General features: G+C 36.9%; 1 protein-coding gene across 1 annotated transcript in view; it reads right to left on the reverse strand.

The window, feature by feature from the left end:
• Window positions 1–25,124, reverse strand: part of LOC137255446 (potassium voltage-gated channel subfamily H member 6-like) — a 227,982-nt gene that overhangs the window by 47,685 nt on the left and 155,173 nt on the right. Inside the window, exon 6 of the mRNA XM_067792886.1 lies at window positions 23,393–23,613. Coding sequence (XP_067648987.1) covers window positions 23,393–23,613 — 221 coding nt within the window. The remainder of the gene's footprint in view (window positions 1–23,392; window positions 23,614–25,124) is intronic.

The raw sequence follows: 25,124 nt of genomic DNA on the forward strand, positions 1-25,124 counted from the left end.
TTTATTTTTTACCTTCATGATTTTAGGTTTTATGAAGGCAAAAAACTGTAAAACCAGGAGTGAACTTGGTACAGCTTTATTGATAAACTGAAATAAACAACAGAAAAGAAGTTAAATAGCACCCAATGTTTTTCATATGACTGTCCATGAATGATACTACTGTCATAAGAAATGGGTTTCTGAAATCTTTTATTTAGGAGATAAACATACTGTGTTGGGAAATCAGAGGTATATAACGAAATTACAATAGCTCTAAATTTGATATAAACCGAACGCGTAGCATGGGGTTTTAAATATAAAATTTAGAGCTATTATAATTTTGTTATATACTGCTGATTTTCCAACACAATACGTTTATCTCCATTCTACCATTACCGTGTTATTCAGATTTTAAACAAATACTTCACGTGTTGGAAAATCAAAGGTATATAACGTGATTATATACCTCTGGATGACTTTGATTAACCAATCACAATCCAGTATTTACCAAAGTCATGGTAGAATTGGTAGTATACATGAACTGTATCATGTTGACCAATATATATATGAAATGTAAACATATTGGATGCTCCTTCATAATGATTTCAAACTGTCTAGTGCAACAATTTGACCAGAGTTTAGTTTCCTTTAAATTATTAAAACCGATTTACTATGATTCCTACTCAGGCACTTGTAAATACACAGGAATTCTCAGTTGTGACTGGTCAGTGTGTTACTGTTCTAGGCAATCAGAATCAGTGTTATTAGAACCTTGACAAAATGGCACAGGCTGTTTCTCGTGTCATAGTGGTGTTGTCAAGCAGTTCTGTAGCATTCAGTCTTGCTTGACAACCGAACTGGTCCTGATAAGGAAGGATATCAAAACACCACTGAATATTAAAGAAGTTAAAGAAGTTATTATACATCTGTCAAGGTGCGTCTATCGACTAACTGCATAAAAATACACAATTATGCAACATTTTCTTAATTTTTTTTATTGTGACAAATGGTTGTATACAATTTCCTAGCTCCAAATTTTCGAGAAAAAAAAAACCCAAACAAAAAAAGAATACTGAAGATTTCCTGTAACTCATGAACAGAAGTGAAGGTTACAGACTTAAACAGTTCCTTGAAGAATGGGAAGTGAACGGTACACCTAAGTTTGTATTACACACAAAAACACATGGAACTCTGCCAAAATAGCTATAAATCCTCAAAAAACACCAGTCATCCTCTAAGTATATGTCATACCACAAACCTAACATAAGTAATAAACACTGAAACTATAAATATGTACATATTTCCTGTTCTAGTTTATCCTAATATTCTGTGCACTTATGTTCACCGAAAGTTTCCATGATTTAGAGGTATTACACACTCACGAAGGAGACGGGTTTGTGAACACCTATTATGCATGGTTCTAATTCTCAGTCATAAACTGAACTACGAGACCATGTGATTGGAGGTAAACATATCTACCTAAAAACATGACTAGCTATTTAATTTCATTTCATTTCAATATGAGAAATCCATAAAACACCAAAAACAAATGTTCACAAAAATATAACAATACCAATAAAATATGCATTATTCATAAAGTATAAAATCCACACTACATAAAACGTTCAACAAGTATACATAATAACCTTTCATGAATGAGCACTTTGTGCTTTTGAGTGAGTGAGTGAGTGAGTGAGGATGGTTTGATGCCATATTATCAATATTCCACATACATGGCAGAAATGGTCCCTCAATGAACCCATGAGGAAAATTTAACCCAGGCCTTCGGTGTAATAAGTGAAAGCCTTAACCACTTGGCTACCCAACCACACCATACTTACATTACAAGATTAACAGTCAAATTCTCATCCTACCAGGTACTCATTAAATGCTGGGTGAAGAATGTGAATGAAGACTAAGGAAACACTATATGAATTTTTTCCGTGGTAACATTGTGCTAGATGCGTTTGTAAAGAGACCCACCATGATTATATTTTTCAAATTGTGCAACTGAGCACTGTTTATCTCCTTAGCAATCACATTGTATTGGATGGTTCTGAGACGTACCCACCAAACCACACTATTAAAGCATGGGCCAGAACTGGCCTCCACTGACATTCATCACAAAACTTTTCCATATCCTTCTCACGGACGGTCGATCAATAATTGCTCGAAAGACATTTCACCTAATGTACAGTTTGTGAAAGACGGGCAATTGGTTACCTAATGTCTTTGAGTGACTGAAACAGCACAATATGAATGAAGATGATTGATTGATAAGGTCCTGACACTCATATGATTTAATGATCAAGTCTTTAACTGAATGAGTTGATGGATCTGTTACATTACATATCCATCACAAAGTGACAAATATGACAAGACCCCTGCAATAATTACTGAATTATACTCAGTGCTATGCCAATGCCACAAAAGCTAGATATTGTATAAAAAGTTCTTAAAGTTCAATGATAGTAACAGCTCTAACATGTAACAAAGGTCAAGGCATTTGGAGGACTATGAGCAGTACAAACCCCTTTGGTATTTCAAGTACTTTAAGTTGTTGTGTGGTAGCTAGTGCACAGCTGTTTCGTTTCAAAAGTGGTGTAGCCAGTATTTTACCTCAATGTCAGAAGAAGTAACTATGGTGAATGGGAATAAAACTGCTAGCAGTTATGCAGCCAACATTATACTTCAATGTCAAGATGTGCTGAGATGAGCGAGAACAAGGCCGTTTTTATTCTCACAAGGGGTTCTTGTGACAATTGCACTTGGCTGTTTTCACCATACAAGAAGGTCTTGTTCATTGATTGTGGAGTACTGTAATCTGCGGGGAAGACGTGAGTGAGTGAGTGTGTGAGTGAGTGAGTGAGCTGGGTTTACTGCTGCCTTGAACGGTTTTCCACTTATATTATCAGTGTTTCCATTCTCCAGTATATACCTAAAAAATGCCGGTAAAATTTGATGGGACTGGTAAATTTAAAGTTCGTAGCTGGACATTGTGGCTGGTAAATAATCATGTATTAAAACAAAGACAATCATGGGTAAGCAAAATGACAGTCTTCGCTGTGCTTTCACAGTTGCAAAAAGTGTTGTTTCGGAAATATGCAAGTTAAAAATAATTTGAAAAATAACAGTTGATACAGCACATTGTGATTGGTCAACATTAACAGTCATTCGGAATTTCAGTGCAAATATTGTATCCTTGAATTATAGCTTGGAATGTAATGAACCAGAGAGAGACAACGTTTTTCCGGTTGTATAACCAAATGTCAGCATGTTAACGTCATTATTTCGAATTTGTTAGCAAGTTAGTATAATTACAGTATGATAATTGTATATGACTCGCAATTTTTAATCACCACTATTTCAGTCGCTGGAGTGTAATCATATGACCTTGTTTTTTGGTCTTCCTCCGACATTTCATCTTCTTGTGGGGAATACACAGAGCGAGAGTGACGCTAGCGACGTCTGTTGCTAGTGGATCACATGACTGGTCACTATGATGTAAGTTTACATTAACAAAGTGTCCGATAAATAATTAAGTCAGCGGAAACAGAGTTTTAGAGCTAATCTAAAAGGAAAGCCTGAAGCGATGCAGGCGGAGGCAAACCCGTCACCTCAAATAGGACAAACCAGGATTTGAACTCATGATCATTTCCTTCCATTCTTAAGGGACATAACTCTGTACAGCTTTCTGCGTCTCCTAAGAATAACTGGGCCACCATGATAACCCTATGATGATCAGTAAACAGGGCTGTAGAGTAGTCTAGTCACTTATCAACCTGAAGACCTGGGTTCAATCCCCCACATGGCTACAAACTTCTAAGTCCGTTTCTGGTGCCTACTGCCGTGACATTGCTGGAATATTGAATATTGCTGCAAGGAACGGACTCACTGATCAGTAAAACTTTGTCTAGAGCATAATATTGCTGCAAGGAACGGACTCACTGATCAGTAAAACTTTGTCTAGAACATAATATTGCTGCAAGGAACGGACTCACTGATCAGTAAAACTTTGTCTATAACATAATATTTATCAAACTGCTGCAAGTCATAAAATGTTGGTTGCAACAGATTAAGATGCCAGCGGCAAAGGTTGCAAGACATCTTACCTACGAAAACAAGATAGCACAAAGTGAATAATAGTCACAAGGGGAATAGCATAAAAGTGTGTTATAGAAAGTGAATTACAGAAAGTATAGCACAAAGTCTATCTCATGGAAGGAGGCTTGTGCAACTACTAAAAAAATACTGCATAATTAATCCTCAGTTTGCAGACTTCTAAGTTTATGATCCCCGAAACTCAGGTGTAAATGCTCTTTGCTGATGTTAAAATGCGAAGAACATATGCTGGGTATCCCAAAATGTAGGTTTATTTTCTTCCACAGATAAAGCTATTTATGCTATCATTTTTATACATGTGCCCAAAAATACAACAGACATGCCAAGTTTAAAAGATGTGTAAAGAATATCATATATTTTACTGATGATACAGGCATTTATTATGTAACATTCTCATTCAGTCCTGTTCAATTCGGCAAAATATGACAAAATCTTCAGTCTTCAAGTATGAACCATGGCCTTCAATGTTTAGTTGCAGGTCAAGAGAGTGTCTCATTGCCAGTTTATAAAATGATTTATGCTTTATCAACAAGCTTTACAATACCCTTCCTTGGCCACTCAGGTAAATTTACCTCTTCAGACTCATGACCAATAACGTGATTGGATGCCTTTATCAGAAAAAGTCTGTAAAATGATGCAAAGAAATGTTAAGAATGATGCAACATGTCAGTGTGGCCACAGATGTGAGAATGTTTCTCAGAGACATAAGCTGTTAAAATCTTTAGAAAATATTGTTAACAATAGAACACTGATTGATATTAATCTCATCTTACACGGCAATGCAGGTCTCTCAATGACTGAAAATCAGGATGTTTTCAAATGTGTACATATCTATTTCTCTCAAACAAAACGGTTTCTTAGTTAACATCTGTTGTATATATCCTATCCTCTATTTGTCTTTTGTGTATGTTGTAAGATGAATTTGTAATTATCGGGACAGGGCTTTTCTAAGCTGGCCCAATCCTTTTCTTCATGAACAAAATGTTTAAATAAAAAAATATCAAAAGTCTGAAACCTCCAATCAAAAACTCACTGACAGGAACTTACAGTCATCAAGACTGCATGGGCTACAGGATAGTATACGTATTTAAATTACATTGGTGATGTCATTCCATTGTCTGCTCACATCATTACTTTTCAGGAATGGAGCAATGTGTACCAGTTTGAAACTTAAGACATTGTTTTGTTATGCTGATAGTTAATTTTGATAACAGAAATATTCTCAATACTTTGAATGTAGGGTAATATCCACGTAACTCTCAATTTATTAAAAATAATGTTCCTCAGCTCCATTACTATTAAGGAGTTACTCTGACATTACACTCTACATTAAGTGCTACAGGTCTCACTATACTTATCATATTTCAGGTATGCATATTGTGACAAATACATATCTTCATCTGTAAGAAGATTTGATGGCAATTTCATGCAGAAGTGGAGCAACTGTACATTATGACAGGACTACATGTTCACATATTCATCTTACAGAACACACTGGAACACACTATGTACTAAGACTGAAATGATGCATAGAAGCATGGACCAGACAATCCAGTGATCAATATCATGAGCATCGATCTGTGCAATTGGGAACCGATGACATGTGTCAACCAAGTCAGCAAGCCTGACCACCCGATCCCACTAGTCACCTCTTACGGCAAGCATGGGCTACTGAAGGCCTATTCTACCCTGGGACCTTCATGGGTCCTTTTGCTAATGAGAGGAAGGGTTAGTATATCATAACACTTGAACACAAACATAGACTTCTCTTTCAGAACAGCACATTTACTGTAGAGGAAACATTTATATGTCAGAACATCTTTGAGTGGCATTTCAGAAGCTGGGAAAGACAATATTAAACAAGCATTATGGATAACACCTTTTGTTTCATGAGTGCACTTACGAAATAAATGAAGTTGGTTCAATACTTACATATCATGCATGACAACCAATGAATGGCATATTCATCTTTCATAAAATTATATAATACTTTGTTGATGAAAGCAAAGTTCAGTATGGGATATATAAGATATTAATACTGCAGAAGGACTAGTATACAAAAGTTAAGGTAAATATGCATAAATTCTGAAAATGATCCTCAAACCTCTAAATCAAAGACACAATTTAATACATACCAAAGACAATGTTTTCTTTTCTTGCCTACTTTAGATCATTAAATCTTACCTCTGTGACAGCTGATCGTCGCCGGTTGTATCGTTGTGAGTTTTGTATGTGCTCCACATACTTGCGGTCACGGTAAGCATTGGCCCTGCGCAATGCACGATGCATCAGGAACACTATGGCAGTGGGACATACTATATACAGCCCTATGTGCTTGGTCTGCACGGAAAATGTCTCATGTCCACCTCGGAGCTTATATCCAAGTACCATACAGTTATTTGATGTTAATTCCAGGAGGAACAAGTATCAACACTCCTGTTCCCACAGAAGCTAGTGAAACTGTATCTGGGATGTCTGATTGCAGAGTAGGAAATCTACCACATCCAATAATCTCACACAAATGAAGCTGTGGCTACAAGAAAAGATGGAAACATGAATTTTCAAATTTATCCTCCATGGCACAATTACCAAAGACTTGCTGCAATATATTCATTTCTCAGTTTCTGGATTCCTTCACCTCAACCTAAGAGAAACCGAACTGGTGCACTGACTTCAGCTGAACATAACTCATGGACTATCAGATATGACTTGACCTTACAGAGTCAACACAGCACACAAATCACAAACATGCATGTTCAATCATCAATCTTAGCAGAAGGTCCAAATCAACATCGCATTCTTCGACACAACATCCCCTTGCTAGAGATAAAATATATTTCTCCACATTGTCCCACAGAGGTGTGTGTGGAATGTCAAACTCAAAGAGCCACTCAGAGATACCAAGAACCTTTCTTATCTTGTTGCTTACTGGAAAGACATGATCCCTGTGAAGAAGTCAAACGCTAAGATTGCCTTCAAGCCAAAGGATCTCACACAAGTAAATATCCTCAGAGATATATTTACACAATGTATCAGCTGTTGAGTACAAGCAATATGCACCACTGACACAACTTATAATCCTTGTATCCCTCAGAGATATATTCTACACAGCAATGTATCAGCTGTTAAATATAGACAATACGCACCACTGACACAACAAATAATCCTTGTATCCTTCAGAGAAATATTGTATACAGAATGTATCAACTGTTGAATATAGACAATACGCACCACTGATGCATCTAATAATCCTTGTAACCCTCATAGAAACGTCACATAACCCATCACATCCTCAGTGCCAACATCTGCAACTGACTATACAATACTATCCCAGAATACACCTGACTGTGCATTTTGTATTGCCTGAGAAAATATGCAGTTTTCTGGCACACTTCCAAAATCATAAAATGACCATATTATTCCATTCCTATGAAATGGGGTCTTGCTCCATTTGAGATAAAAGATGCTATCAAGCAGGACAGGAAATAGTCCCATATGGTGATCTCAGTTCCTGACATAAAAGCTGAATTTCTTGGTTCAGTAAGTGCAACAGTTTTGACTCCTTACCACAAAACCTATTTCCCCTAATACTCTATATGAAACAAGTGATCCTGTCACATTCCTAACCGTACTGAAATGGGCCGTAAAGAAATTTGAACTTTTTAGAAATCACTATTAAAAGTCGATCATGCTAGGAACAATTTGTACATAAAACTCATTTTCATCCCACTCACTTCACTATCTTAACTGTGGTTTTGTCACTTTGTCCTATTTCAAAGTATGAATACACAATGCCATATGTAGCATATGTTACATTTGGGATTAAACTTTCTTAGTGAAGTCAAGATTCTAGTGCTCTTGTTGGCTTCAGTCCAATCTGGTATTTGAACCCACACTCTCAAGATTCAGGACTGAAAACGCAGTGCTGAGCAGGTTAGGCAGCTGGTTTTGTGTGCTCACTCAGGCGATGAGGTGTCTTGACTCAGAGGAAGTGGGTTCAGATCCCTAATGGGACTGAACCCAACAATTTAGTGTAAGAATCTGTACTTCACTATGAAAGTGTCATCCAAAATATAATGAGTGAGTGAGCGAGTTTAGTTTTATGCTGCACTCCACAATATTCCAGCTATATGGCAGCAGTCTGTAAATAAATGAGACTGGACCAGACAATCCTGTGATCAACATGAGCATCGATTTGCACAATCTCTGATATAGGAATATATTCACGGAAATACATGTATGACAATTATTAACGAGTGATGAGCATTGCTTATGGCACTTTGAGCAACAAAATGACATACATTGTGCCTATGTGGGAATTGAAACAGGTCTTCAGTGTAATGAGCAAACCGCTAGGCCCCCACTGCCTATACCTTGAAGAAAGGGTGGGGCTGGCAGTTTTGATTGAACTCAGACAACAGTATCTGACCTCATTAATATATCTTACAGTCTAAGTAAACTTACATTACATTCCACTACTGAATCGAACAAAACCTTATGGGAAGCCGCATCAAGTAACCTTTGAGATTGACCAATCAGAACACAGCTTACCAAATCGAAAATGTGGAGATTCGCACATACCTTTTGAACTTTATATCGAAAAGGCTCGTACCCAAACGATTCCAATTGCTATTTAGCGTACGCTTGCTTCCGGGTGATACACAGGGCGTACATACAACCATGAGAACTGTGAGTAAACAGTCACTGAAAATAGTGTTTTTGGCAATATTTAAGGATGTTATCTTGCGGAAATATTAACTAATGGTAACCATGTCAACAGAAACTCCAAAGCGTATATACTACTGGAGGTCGAATACCTGTGTTATATGCGGATTTTTGTTTGTGGAGAGATCTGTGTCGGTGGCCTGAATATTTTGAAAGTCCCTCCGATCCCTAAATAGTAGCCGTTGTCTGATTGGTTAAATCTATCTAACTGTTTCATGTTTGATTTATGGTCATTGGTTGCTCAAAGGTTACCTGACGTGACCTTCTACTCGGTTTTGTTAGACTCAGTGGTGCAGTGTAACAAAATACACTGAGACTAAGTTTACTTAGACTGCATATTTTAGAAATAATAATAAAAAACACATAAAGATTTGGATTAGAATTGCTTATTCTGCGAGGTGATTAATGGCACTGAATAGTCAAGCTTGCTGACTTGGTTGATGCACGTCCTCATAAGCTCCCAAACCAGTTGAGTGAACAATCATGAATGAGTGAACAATTATGAGTAAGTATGATTTTACACTGATTTTAGCAAAAATCCAGCAATATCAAACAAAATTAAAATAACCACTAGGCTACCCCACTTACATGATTTACCAGTCATCTTGGGAAACTTAATTATTACCTTGAATCACCCATTTTTTCTAATTCCTTTGAATAATTCATCCTTAATTACTACTAATAAATGATTTGATCCAACTTTTATAACAACTGAATTCAGAATCCAATAATCTGACAGTTCAAGGGTGTAGAAGTACAAAAATAAGTCACATCAATAACAAATTATTGAACAAACTTTTCCTGTCAAGGGTTTCCCCTGACTGACACAGACGAAGCTGCTACCTTGTTCCGTAACCATGGATTCACAACAGGTATGGCCCACCGATAATCAATCCTTATAACCTGTGCCATTATATGGAATATTACCCCCCAGATTGTGAAACGCTTATTGATTGGTTGCAAAATCAGGGTCTGGTCCACTGTTAATCCATATTGTCTAGACACTTATGAAGGAACTATCTTGAATACCTTCAGATCACCAGAGACATCAGCATCATGATTTCTATAATCAATAACAACAGTTCTTAGCCAACTTGAGCAGTTTTACCAATAACAACAGGAAGCTGACAATTCATAAAGGTATACCTGGCTCAAGGTTATTGCCAGTCCTGGACAGTTTGAGAGAGCGAGCGAGTGAGTGAGTGAGTGAGTATGGTTTTTAGTCACACTTAGCAACATTCCAGTAATATCATGGCAGGGGACACCAGAAATCGAGGGACACATTGCAACACAGACATACCATAAAGATCATTATGCTGTGACACAAATATACCATAATGAAGATCATACTATAACACATATATACCACAAAGTGAGCGAGTAAGTGAGTTTAGTTTTATGCCGCACTCAGCAATATTCCAGCCATATGGAGGCGGTCTGCAAATAACTGAGCCTGGACCAGACAATCCAGTGATCAACAACATGAGCATTGATCTGTGCAATTGGGAAACGATGACATGTGTCAATCAAGTCAGCGTGTCTGACTACTTGATCCCATTAGTCGCCTCTTATGACAAGAATAGTTGACTTCTATGGAAAGCATGGGTTGCTGAAGGCCTTTTCTACCCCGGGACCTGCACAGGTTATACTATAAAGAACATTATACCATAACACAAATATACCATAAAGAACATTATACCATAACACAGTTTATACCATAAAGAACATTATACTATAACGCAGATATACCATTAAGAACATTATACCACAACACAAATATACCATAAAGAACATCATACTATAACACAGATATACCATAGAAGACTATACCCTAACAGACTCATCATGACATTGCTGGAATATTGCTAAAAGCAGAGTAAAACTATACTCACACTTTAACACTTATACACAGCCAGGAAGAAGGCATCCCAGCTGGTTAGAAAACCTACCAGATCACCACCTACCTACAACCACAACATATCAACCCAGATTATTTTCAATGTCCAAATAAACCCTATATCACCCTCTGAAGGGATCTTCTCTCCTGCAGCACTGAACTTTGTGAGTTGGAATATGGCACAGCTTTGGCCAGTTTGATCCACACTCCTGTCTCTCTTCATAACTTGCAAGAGAGGATTCCCATCTGTAATTAATCCCTGGGAAAATTACTTGGCAATCCTGATGATTGTTTGTGAAGCACTACTTAATCTTACTTAAACTCTACAAGTGCTCTCTGAATGTTGCATCCCTTTGCCGGATACATTAGGCACAGATCTACCAGGCCTATTGAATCAGGTTTACATTAAGAATTCAAACTTCAAAGCTCAGACTCACAAAGTTACACCAAGACAAACTAAAACTTCGACACAACAAATATTTTGGAGAAAAAAAAATCACTGAAGAGTAGCTTGAAGAATTCAATAAAATATTTCTGCACTTTTATCTTAAAAAAAAGATACAATAGCTAAAAATCTATTTATTTACTTTGCAAATTTTAAATTGAATTTCATGCAGACAAAATATTTGTTTTACCTGTTTCGTCCCAGTGAAAAGCCAATCTGATTGTTAGGTCATGGATTTTATTTCGCCAGTCTAAGAAATTCAAACATTGAAATATCATATACTTTTCTTCAGTCGTACCAAGCATTTGGACCTGTCATTCCTGAACAAGACACTTTTTACTCATTTCAGACAGTTCCAATTTACAACAGAACTGAAGCATTAGGGACAGATTCAGAAACACAAGTCCTCAATGACGCAAGTCAGTAAAAACTTCAACTGTGGATTTATGTGACTTTAATTTTCCGCCGCATTCAGCAATATTCCAGCTATATTGCAACGGTCTGTAAATAATCAAGTCTGGACCAATGAAATGATCAACATCATGAGCATCGATCTGCACAACTGGGAACCGATGACGAGGCAACAAGCGAGTCTGACCCGATCCTGTTAGTCGACTCTAACAACAAGCATTGTCGCCTTTTGTGGCAAGCATGGGTTGCTGAAGACCTATTCTACCTCTGATCTTCATGGGTAAATTTTCACTTTGTTTTCTAGCAAGGTTCAGTAATCCTAAACTAGTGGAACAGCATGAAATATAAAGGCTGACTACAATATGAAGGTAAGGAAATTCACCAGCTACACAATTAACAAAGATTAATCATCATCAACCCACAAATGTCCACAAAATAATCAATTTGTTTTGCAATGATTCTAAAAGACACACATAATTAGCTTAAACACAGAGCAAGAATAAGTTCAAGGCAAACAGAAAATAGCAATCTTGTTTTTTCAAATTGTGTTTAAACACTTCAGTCAAAGGAACAGAAACTGTACTGTGTTCTCTGCCATAACTGTGGTGTTCTGCCAGAAAACTGCCAACTCAGAAATACATATCTTATCCACATTATCTACACCAGCTGGGGAACATCCATTTTGTCTATACTTCATTTCCAAAAGTTAAACACGACAAATACATTTCCTCAAATTCATAAAAATAACAACATTTTTAATTAATGAGAGAAATTGTGAAAACACCCATTAGGAAAGTATGATTTCCGAATACACACACACAAAAATTCAGCTTTCGCAAAACATGAAATTTGGCTTGTACATACATACACACTAAATATTTCTGTTCATAACATCAGCTGTTACAGAAACATAAATCCGTATGTGTAAATATTGTCACAGTTTCCAATGATCCACTTACACTCTATCTACCCACTATCTCAGTAAATAATCAAGTGCTGACAGTTGTTAAAATGGTGATGATCATATAAACAATATAAGTAGTAGTGAGTGCAATCAGTATCAAAAAGAACACATGGAAAAATTCTTCTTTATCAAGATCCAACTTGTTATCCACTTGCCTTACCTATAGCCAGATTGAAGAGAAAACAGCTGAATATGAACGGCAGTAATATAAAGAACAGTTCCCTAACTTTAATTAATACAAAATGTCTATATATATATGCATATCAGTTTTTTCAAAAACTGACAGCGTTTACAGTGAGCACAATGTTAATTATTACCATTACTTATGTTTTCAATCCAACATATCACACGACAGACACTTATACCAGATTAACACCAACCAACATCAAATTACTTTAAAATAAAACTCACACCTCAAACACAGTGCAGGCCTACAAACCTAACACAAGCTATCCATCGCATAATTCCATTCTTCAAAGACGACTGTAAAAAATAAGACGGCACCACCTCTGATGACACATCCTTCCTTGCAAGGGACACTGACTGCAGAGCAACATTCAACAGAAAGTTCCACAACTACCTTGATCAGGTGTACACAGGTAAGAAACGGATGTCCTTTTTTTGACGACCAAACAACCTCAATGGAGACACCAACCTTGAAGAGCACATTTCTGATGAGCCAGATGGAACTGCAACAGCCTTGTGAATTAACTGTGATTTCCTCAAAGTAAGCAACTCCTTGCAAACTAACTGTAGCAAGTTTATTCAGGCAAGAATTGATAGAAGGGCCATGTACACACACACCTGGTTATGCCATCAGCAATCATTACCCATCAGCCCCTGTATCAAGACTGCCTTTGCGGCTCTAGCTTTCATCCCGTTAATCAGTAGCCAATGCCGAAGCTGTTCCGTTACAAATGTTCACTGAGCCCTTACAGCATGGGAAATCTTACATTAGTCATGTGACTTCTTGTAACTATGGGAACCAATTTTGAAATTCCTCCATGAAAATTGTCCAAATTGGAACAAATTTGCAATCTCAAGTTCATCACGGAAGTTAATTCTTTGAAATGGATGAATGGAAGAGATAGTCAATGTAAGAAAAATACCTGTATATAACAAAATGTGAAACTACCAAAGACAGATATGTTGATAATAGAAAGTAGATAAATTTACACTAAAGGGAAATGATGTACAGATAGGACAGTAATTCATGAAGGTGGTCGAGCCTCGTCTCACAAATGTTTAGCTAAACGAGTGATAAAAACAGATAAGCCTTCTTCCTATGCTCTGTGCGTGTGTCAAAAGGTAGCATATCATTGATTCATTTGCCGCAGTCTCTACACTGAAGGCATGCCCTTGTCTAACATGGGTGTTCTGCTTAATAGAAAACAGCTCCAATCTGTTTTCATTCTGGTTTTCTCATACACAACATTGCTCATTGACTTAGGCTCTACAGAAATATGAACTTTTTCAAACTAGAGTGAATGCAGATGGATGAATAATTTCATTTTGTAATTTCTGCTTCTTGTTTTGCAAGTTTCTTAAAATATGTATAGTATGTGTCTAGGAAAACACTAGAAGGAACAAGATTGCAATATGTGCCATGTGGTGTGGTGAATAGTATCTGGAAGTCTGATATTTTATACAAAACTATCATGATGCTTTACATGTACAAACCTGTCTGGGCACACAACCAAATCATATCCATAACAGAAACAAATATATATATATATATATATATATATATATATATATACCTCCTGGCAAAATGAACACTGAACATATGAAAATGTATTATAAATCAAAACAGTTTCCAGAATTTGCTACGGTTACCATGAGGATCGACATTCCTCTCTCGACCCTATCATGTATGAAAATCCCAAGCAGATTTCCTTCTCACTTCACAAAGTTTTCTCTTGCCTGACAAGAAATAAAAATATTGACCGGCAGTGGTCGTGGTGCTTTGCTAGTATATAGTCAAAGGCTATTATTTGCCCTCTGGTTGAAGTTAGCTATACATTTTGGTAACGCTATGTATTGAACTAATCAGGGGACTTACATAATCAATTGGCTGTAATAACATCTATAGTTGAACACACACTGCTCCTGAGATCTCTTATGTCAAACTATCTAGCACAGGCTTCTCGTGTTCTCCTTGAGAGTTTGCTAAGTAATTCCACAAAATTGTGATAACTATCTCCAATTACCTGGCGATTTTCCGCTGCGTTCGGTCACTACACCAGCACAGCCTCTGCCCCTGTGAGCAACTGCATCCCACGTGGGGAGCAAGTTTTCCTCTTAAAATCCAGCAATGCTCAAAATTGCTCTTTCATGTTTAATTACTTGACGCACTTTGTGAAATTAACCAATTTGGGATTCCCAGACATGGTACTAACCACACCACTGTTTTTCCATAGCAGAGAGCTAAACATGATTCCTGACAACTACCCTCACTCAAAAACCTCTTATCGTACCATGAAATACTCTTGGGCTAGATCTAATCACCTCAAAATCAGGTTTCCTGGCCAAAACATTTTTCTTTTCCTCTATGTATTCAACTTGCTGAGTCCTTATAGGTACTCGCAGGTTTCAACAGATTCTGAAACCTTTATAGTTACTGAAATAATCTGTTATCATCACTATGATGAGTTTAACAGATGACTTTGTTATCAAGTAGATAATAGCTTTATCCTCTTCTTAACTAAAATTGTATACCTGCCACATTTTTCAAAAACATGGTGACTTGTTGATAAACCATCATCCCACTCAGATTAGGTTTCAAAATGTTCTGATAGAAAAAAGAAAGTGCTTAAGTAGGGAAAAAACCAAAACGACTGGGGTATCCGAGCATGAATTACTGGGCAATAGAAAGTATACACCTGAAAGCTAGATTTGACCACAACGTTTAAATGACATTCTATCTCGACGTCAATAAATACTGGATTATGATTGGTTAATTAAAGTCATTTAGAGGTATATATTGACATTAAACACCTCTGATTTTCCAACACAGTAAGTACATTAAAAAATAACATTATTATGGTCGAATAGTTCTATGCATTTGGTTTTAAATCAAATTTAGAGCTATCATGATTTTGTTATATACCTCTGATTTTCCAACATAGTATGTTTATCCCCTATTTAAAACTTCCTTAGGCTGATAACACTGCAGACTTTAAGTCCCAGACACAACTCTATGCTACAAGCCTTGGGCATCTGGTAAAAATTCAAGAATCTGATAACAATGCCAATATCTGGGTTCTTAGGCCACATCAACTATATATCTTCTTTTACAAAACCATCAGTCGTATTTTTGCAAGACTATGAAGAACAAAAACTAAATATAAAAATCTAATGTTTTCACTGAACATACAAGAAAATGGGGGTTTTAAAAATTGTTTTTAGATTGCACTTCATAGATTGACAAAGAGTAAAATACTGTTAGCATTTAAACAAATGGTGATTTTTTTCCCCCCACTTACGCTTTCTGAGGACAAAAATTCATAAAACAAGAAACAAAATGGGTCTTCATTTACCTGGACATACAGGAACACGATGTGGATGAAATATTGCTAAGAATGAGATAGCATCTTGCCCTCACTCAAATATGATTTTTCAACAAGGAAAGGAGTCAGTGTCAGGAGGTGTTATTTAGGAACATGTTTCACTGCAATCCGTGAGTGCCTAAAAGGTGAAAAAAATTTTATCTCCTTTTAGGCCAGAACAATTTTATTACTGTTTAATGGATCCACTGGTTGTATTTTTTCAAGAATAAGAATAAAATTAAAATGATTTTTCCCTGCTCCCCAAATAAACTCTCATATTTCTTTTATTGGTCCAAATGTAAATTTACAAATTTTTTTTTAGATTGTTCATAAACTGCCAAAAGTAAAATAACTTTTGTATTTAAGAGGAATATTACTTTGACTGGTGATTTTTAAAAAAATACTTTCCCCCCTCCTGCCTTCAATTTTTTGTATGAGAAAAATCCTGAAGGTTGACACATTCACTGGGATTGAACAAAGTGTATGGTCTAATGAAAGCAATTCCTAAATAGCTGAAAAGTTGTTGTTGCTCTGTCTGTTGGCCATTATTATGAAGTGAGCAAGTACAGTTGTACTTTAAGTTAACTTTAGAAACATTACGACAAACCAGAAAAGGACCTGCACCCTTGCTGAGAATCAGGTCATATGACGGACAAATGTTTCAAGCTCATTGCACTGCTGAAGATAGAAATGTCACGTTTCAATTACATGTTATGCCATAACAGATTATTTATAGCCGTAAGAAATTATTGCCACCTTATCTGAGTAGTGTAGTAAGACAAAATAGAATGATCGGACAGTAATAATGTATATTTTCTGCACATGCACCATACCCATGCTACTTTGAACAACATTCAAGCCATGTGGAACTTATATGAAGAGAATTCAATCCAGCTGCACTGTATCCCATCAATAGAAAAAAACATGCTCTATTTCATTATCTGCCCCGAGAACTATGATCCGTTGTCAAGTCGCACACTTCTGGAACACATGGCTTCTTCTCAAGCAGTAACAGGCCCAGATTGCATTGCAACTTGTACAGGAACTATCGATCAGTCAAGTTTCATGGCATGATCAATAATCAACTGCATTAATATTTCACTGACCATCTCGACACAGAAACCCTTTTCCCTACCACAGATAAGCCAGACTACGACACACTTACTCCTAGCCCGAGAACCCTTGAACATTTGCCCTTATGGACCTAGTAGGCAATATGTATACCCTGTGTTACTGAAAATATTAGAACTCCTCCTATATGGACAAGCCAGACTGGGCCTAGTCTATCCTTCCTTTGGGCTCTTCTGTCCATGGACAAGCATGATTTGGCTTTGTTTAAACTTGGTGAGTTGAGAATGTTAGAATTCCTCTGTCCATGGATAAGCCAGACTGGGCCTTGTCTATCCTTTGTGAGTTGGGAAACTAAGGACTCTTCTCTCTATGGACAAGCCAGACTGGGCCTTATCTAACCTTGTAAGTTGTGAAACTAAGGACTCTTCTCTCTATGGACAAGCCAGACTGGGCCTTGTCTAACCTTGTGAGTTGGGAAACTAAGGACTCTTCTCTCTAAGGACAAGCCAGACTGGGCCCCATTTATTCCGTGTATTGTTCAAAACCTTAAGACTTTCTGTCCGTGGACATGCCTAACCCTCTAAGGACAATCCTGACTACACAGCATGTATTATTCTTGTAGTCAAAGGCCACTGGGTCTTTTTCCCTTTATGGACAAGCCTGATTGGGCAGCATGTTTTTTTTTCGTGGAGCTGGGAACAATAGGACCCTCTGATCTATGACAAGCCTTGTCAGATGCATCTATTCCTTGTGAAGTAAAACTATGACCAATCCCTCTGTGATCAGGTCTGACTTGAAGCCTGAGCAATGCTCTATGTCACCTGTGCATAATAACAATTATCAAACGGGTCACATGTCCAAATACTGTTCTTACCTGGCAGTGACTGTGACCATACAATGTGGTGCTCATTTCTTGATTCCCATCTCAGTCAAAGAATCATTGTAAACACTGACTCTATACCTTTGATATGGCCCCTTTTGGTATGTCCAGACTAATTCAATTTTGATCTTGCCTGTTAAGTTCATTAATCAGAGACAGAGATAGGAATCAGACACATGGCAATCCTCCTGTTGGTTTATTAGATTACTCTGATCACTGGTGGTATATACAAACCATATACCACACGGAAATATAATACACCCATTATTACTATATCTCAGGTGCATCCATCCTCTCCTGCCAGATATTTGATTGGCTGGCAAACTTACTGGGAAGATTAAGGTTGTTAAAAAGAGAATGCTCTGCTGGATTCGAGGAGAGCAAATCCTTGCTATCTGTTGTTTATGACAGATTGAGAATTGGGTTGCATAAATTCAGATGATGAAGATCCAGAATGGAGTCTGAACAATAAGTATGGTTATATAGAAGACACAAATATAGATTTTAACAAATATGGAAATGTTTTTCTAGACAGATCTGACTGGACACAATCAAAGGCAGAGAAGCACAGTGGTTAATACCAGTATCTCCTGTAAGACCATGCCATACTGACAATGTACTAATTTTAAATATGACAGGGAAAGAAATCTTTCAAAATTTCCCACACAGGACCTGTGAGTGGACAATGAGTGGTCCTGTCTGTCCTTCGCTGGTCCAAAATAACTTTTGTAGATTTACTTAAGTATCAATGCAAAATTCATCAGCCATCAAGACCACAGCAAACACAGTGCCTCTGTGAGCCAGCTAGTCTTTGCTTCAATGCACGTTTATTCTAAACAGTGCCTCCTACATTTTGCCATGATCATACTCATAGTCATAGAACATGATTAAAAACGGTTTTCTTTTCTTCATTGTTTCTTTTTTGGATTTTTTGTTTTCTGAATTTAAGGCTCTCTCAAAATTCATCAGTAATATGCTAATTTGCTTCACATACCTTTTTCCGAAAATAATATTTAACAGCTGTAACATTTTGCTCAATTTGATGTGATGATAAACACAACATAATGTATGAAAGGTGTCTTTATAATCACAAAAGTTATCTAATAATACACCAGATAATGACTGAGTGTTATATTGCTTGGTCTATAAGCATTTCTCACAAAGACATCCTCTTCATATAACTATGAAAATTGAAGTTTTATGATAAATGTAAATTCACCCTGTATTGAAGAGAAAGTTCTAACATTGCAATTTCCTAACAACTTCTTAAGAAAAAGGATATTTCTGAAATGCATTCAATCATACCTTTAATCATGCACACATTGCGTGATAAGTCAAAACATGCGCTGCCTAATTTGTCTGGCATGGACGCCAAGCTCCTATCAATCCTTCCATCCATTACCATCAAACCAGATTAATAGCGATTTGTCTTTATTCTTGAGACAGAAAATTAATCGTGGGACAAAACTCGATCAGAAGGATGTGGGAGAGTGGTGAAACTGTCCAGTCTTGCAGATTGTAAAGCAGGTTAAAAGCCAACGCTCATGATTCCAGAGAAACACTATCAATTAAATAGGCGACTGTTTTGGTAATATGCCATCAGTTCTTGATGAAAATAGACGTCAAACTGTAATATGAACATTCTTCTTGCTATCTGACCACTGAACAAGCCAGAGAAGAGCGGGACTACAAGTCTTCTTGACAAATACAGGGGCCTAAAATGCTGATGCAGAAATAGGCTCTTAACAGTCATGATTTATGATTACCTGAGACTTGAATCAACATGTCAATGAAATTCTAATCACAAGGAACGAACACTCTGTCAACAACATTAAATAAATGATGCCGATGGTGAGCGAGTGAGTGAGGTTAGGTTTACGTTGATTTGAGCAATATGCCAGCAATATCAGTACAACGAACACCAGAAATGTGCATCACACATTGTGGGGAATCAAAGCTGAGTCTTCAAAGTAACGAGGAAACGATTTACCCACTAGGCTACCCTACCACCCTTTGGAAAATAAATATTCACGCTGACTGTTACATGATGATGGTGATGATGATGATGATGATGATGGTAATAAGTGTGATTTCAAATTCATCTTGAACATGGTGCTGCTAATAATGAAAATGATCCCATGTCTCACAGTAAATAACATTTACATAACAAAAATGCGACAGCCCCAGAAATGAAGTTCTGTGTTCTAATATCTGTAAAATCAAAATCTAAACATAGCCATTAACATCATGTAACTACCCATTATTGAAGCATTCTGGATTCAACTTTGATACACGTCCTGAGGTCATGGAAACAAACTCAAAGAATGCCGTCATCACATGTAGCTGCTGGGTGAGTGATTCAGGCTTAAGTTGGACATGATTTTGAACAGTATTCCAGGGTCCTGTTTCTCAAAGCACCACAGTATCGGAGTTACGATCATCATCTTAGCGTCACGATCAGTTTGAGGAAGGACTGCTGAGTGAGTGTTTCATACAATACAGTGGACATGGCTTTGAACAGTATTCCAGGGTCCTGTTTCTCAAAGGACCACAGTATAGGAGTTATGATCATCATCTAGCGTTACAATCAGTTTGAGGAAGGACTGCTGAGTGAGTGATTCAGGGAATATGGTTGGCTTGGCTTTGAACAGAATTTCAGGGCCCTGTTCTTCGAAGCACCACAGTATAGGAGTTACGATCATCATCTTAGCGTTACAATCAGTTTGAGGAAGGACTGCTGAGTGAGTGATTCAGGGAACACTGTTAACATGGCTTTGAACAGAATTCCAGTTTTACCAGCTTAATGTCTGAGGAAGGACCACAGTGTTTCAGGTATAAGATGCTTATCACTTCGGAGAAACTCACACAGCATGGTATGGTGCTGACAAACATATATCTAACTGCCAACCTTTCAATAGTGCACACAGCAGTATATGCTTCAAGTACTAGGGCTGCTACGATTCGGTTTGATTTAATATAAAATATAATAGATATTTGAATTTAAATTATTCCACACAGTCAGAATATAATCTTAACTCCAACTTGAGCAGTTTCAAGCACTGAAATAAAGAAAAACGTGGCTGGGACACCAAACTAATTATAAAATGACAAACTGTTGCTAGTAGACAAGTCGATGATTGATTTCACCCTTAGAAAGAAAACGATGTGTTAAATAAAATCTGATGTTTTTACAAGTATGAAGAATTGTACATGTATGAAGAATTGAATGAAAAATGATAAAATCAAGGATCCAGTATAAAAAAATCTAATCAAATCAAGGTCTGGGTGAACTGATGCAGCCCTATTAAGTACAGTAACCATTACCATGAACAAATACCAACAACTACTAAATGCATCTTATCTGTCGTCATGTATGGTAAGGACCAAAATATAACTAACTGATTTGTCAATACTGTATCAAAAGCACTGTCTTAGGATAAAGTGATTTAATGCACTCCTAGTGCATAATAAGGGAATCAAAAGAAAAATCAACTAAAGTGTTACATGTACCTTAAAGCTGCTGTGTATATAATCGTAAATGACCCTTACATCAAAACTGAGAGAAAACATACTCAATTTGAAAAGTCATAATGCTAAAGAAACTAAAAACATCAAAACCCAGGTTGTATATTCCAGGTTTAAAAGGAACAAGAGTACATTAGATTATTAAATGAAAAGAGTTAAATGATTCCAAAAAATCTTATTGTATGACATTAGTAAGGCATACTAATATTGTATGCCAACAACTGTCTCCGTGTCCTAGGGCAGTATGAGTGTATATCACATGATCATGGTTTAACACATGGACCACCACCATGAGCCGTAACAAAGAACGCCAGGACACGTTTGTTTCTTGCGCCTATTTTGCTAACATGTGAATTTGTTTTAAAACACCTTTGATATACTAGTAGCTAGTAGAAGCAAATTCAACCAGAATTGATATGAGCATACTCGTGACAGGTAGTCACCATGTGTAATTTATAATGTACTGAAACAGTTTAGATAATGATTTAAATAAAATGCTTTATATTTGTATTACACACTTGTATTAGAAATTACAGAAACCAAATATATCTAAAATGTTAATCTAATCACCTAATAATAGTTAAAATGATTAATATAAATAAAGATTAATAAATCATTATCAGTTTAAATACTGATGTCTAAAAATGCTTTGCATTTGTACCACACACTTGTATTAAGAAGCAAGAAGAAAAATAAAATAAAACGCATTTACGATGAATATCTTTTCCAACAGACAGTTATCAACATTATATTTTGTTGTGGGTTTTAAATAATGATTAAAACAAAGAATGAGAAATATGATTCAAACGTCGCTACCTTGTGTGTACCCTTCAATGTAATTGGCTTGACAGAGTGAATGATAGCCTGGAGAATCAACATAAACAATGTATGACAACACACCCAGTCAGTCATGTGTAGATCATTAAATAGGGCATACAAAACTTAAAACAGTTAAATATTAAGGTTGCCAGACAGATGTTTGACAGTAACCTATTCAACACAAAGGGAAGATTGTTTATATCTTCTCACAACAGGTAACAATCAATAGAATGTCTTTCAAAATGGCTACATTTGCCTATCAAAGTTACCTGATTGTGTAAGACACCTTGAAATATGTTGGAGCCAGAGGATGATTAGTAAATCCAATGATGTCATACAATTGTTTACTGCTTCTCCACAAACAATTAAGAACAAAGGCAGGAACTATCAATAGGGTTACATTTTGCTAACAAAATTTCCGAGTCCTGTGCTGGGAATCGGACAACGAAGCTTCTGTACTCAAGTCGCACACCTTGTCCATATGACCAAAGAGGTTAACCCCATCAGCTAGCTGACAAGGTAAGGAGGTCATCTCTGTGGGATGACTCCATGCCCTGCTACATTCTGCCCACCCCGCAGAGTTGGGTGCTGAGTCTTATTTTGTTCATATTTGATATGAACATGCTCAGCCCCATGTTTGGTGCCAATGTAGTGGCCACAAAATTTCAGAGTCCAGTGCTCTGATCCGAAGTCGATTGCCTTGTTCACATGACCAAACAGGTTAACCCAATCAGCAAGCTGACATGGTAAGGAGGTCATTCGTAGGATGACACCATTCCCTGCTATAGTAACAAGTACCGTATGCTAAACAGGTACTATTTCAACACATGTTTATGGTACCTTGAAGTTTGATGGATCCAAGGAATGATTGGTGCTAGTGATGTCATCAAAATTGGGTACTGCTTTTTCAATATAATCAACAACAGCAACAACAACAGCAACACCAACTGCAACAACTGCAACAATAACTTTAAGACAAGACACTGAACATGAGACAGTAGCTTACCTGAGCGACTTTCTCAGAGACATTCTGTTTCATGTTGGCCACGCCCGGCAACAAGATGCCTTTGGCAGCTGATGACAACATCCCATCTTTGCTCTCACTCTTTACCCCATCTGTCAAATTGGTATGGCTGTCAACAAATGGTTTCATTCGATGTTTGGCCAGCTCGGAATCACTTGATGCTTGGTTCATGAAGTTTGCCTTCACATGGTTTACTGTAGGCCCTGAGAACAGAATTAGTTGGAAGGAGATGAGATATGATACAGATGCTTGCGTAACTTCACAGAAGTCTTCTGACCATGCCTGAAGCCAGCTCAATGATGCAGTCTCTTTATAAGCTGAAAAGAAAACTAAATACAACAGCATTAATTTTCCGTCTTGAACAACATACAGTGTGACCATAAGCCGCATGAATCATGTGATTCAGAAATAAGTCAACATATTGTCAAAACAAAGTATACATTTGACCACCTGTTTATCAAAATGGTACAAGATTAAACTCTGCAAACATGAAGCTTATAACACTATACCCCTATAGAACAATACCCCTATAAAACTATACCCCTACAGAACAATACCCCTACAAAACTATACCCCTATAGAACAATACCCCAATAAAACTATATCCCTATAAAACCATACCCCTATAAACTAAATAACCATGAAATGACCATATCATGTTCGTTTCAGTTTCTCCCACCATCAGTGTATGCATTATACTATCAAAAAGCAATTTCATTATCACCTGAATTCAAATGCATTATCTTCCTTGCATTTCCTACAATTAAGATAACACCTACCATGCTGACATCTAATAAGTAATGTCTTACTGTTATTTACTGCAAGCAGTCAATTCAGGCTACATCTTAAACCCCCATGAAACTCATAATTACGACATTCTGTCAGGGGGAGACCTCCAATATGACAACATCATACTTTCGTTCTTGCATTTGAAATCAGCGGTAATACCACCTACACTACATGCAAACGTTATCTTGAAATTACATGTTAACCAATTACCACTGAAGTAATGTGGTCGAAGAATTCACTTGAATATGTTGCAGGTCAGGCTAACATGACAAACTATATAACAGAACCACATTAATTACCCATAATTCTTTGCGCTGCTATGGCAACAAGGCAAAAGAATCGTTCCATTAAAGAATCTTCATTGGGTCTCCTATGCATTGTCAACTTGTTACAAAGAACACGGTATCTCAGAAGGTGATGAAACCTGTCAACTATTTCACAGATGAATGTACCTCCGTTATGGAACAGCTCTGTCCTGTTTAAATTTTAATCTGTTTTGTTCGACGAAATCAACCGTGACAATGCAAGTTACATTGTCTGCAAACAGAACGAGTCGATAATACCAGATCCATCTTGTTTAAAAGAAAGACATTGATACAATATAATCCTATGCTGTCAAACAATTGGTTTCAGTTAGACAAAATGCATCTCTTCAAAAAGGAATGCACTGAAGGTTACTGAATTGATAATAAGCACTGTAGTGTATGTCTCAGGCTTTCTAGCAAAATGCTAGTTCAAAACACATTTCTTCATCATTTCTTGTTTCATAATCCAGAGATACTTTTCCTTCTAGAAACAAGTTTCACATTCACACTATCCCACATTACACTCCAGTGTTCAGTTCCTGGCACAAGGTTATCAGTCCTTGTTTCATGAAACTGAAAATCTTGAAGTTTCTGTTCCCAATGACACCAGTACATCCAAC

The sequence above is a fragment of the Haliotis asinina genome, chromosome 11, assembly GCF_037392515.1.
Source record: "Haliotis asinina isolate JCU_RB_2024 chromosome 11, JCU_Hal_asi_v2, whole genome shotgun sequence".
Lineage (NCBI taxonomy): Eukaryota > Metazoa > Mollusca > Gastropoda > Lepetellida > Haliotidae > Haliotis > Haliotis asinina.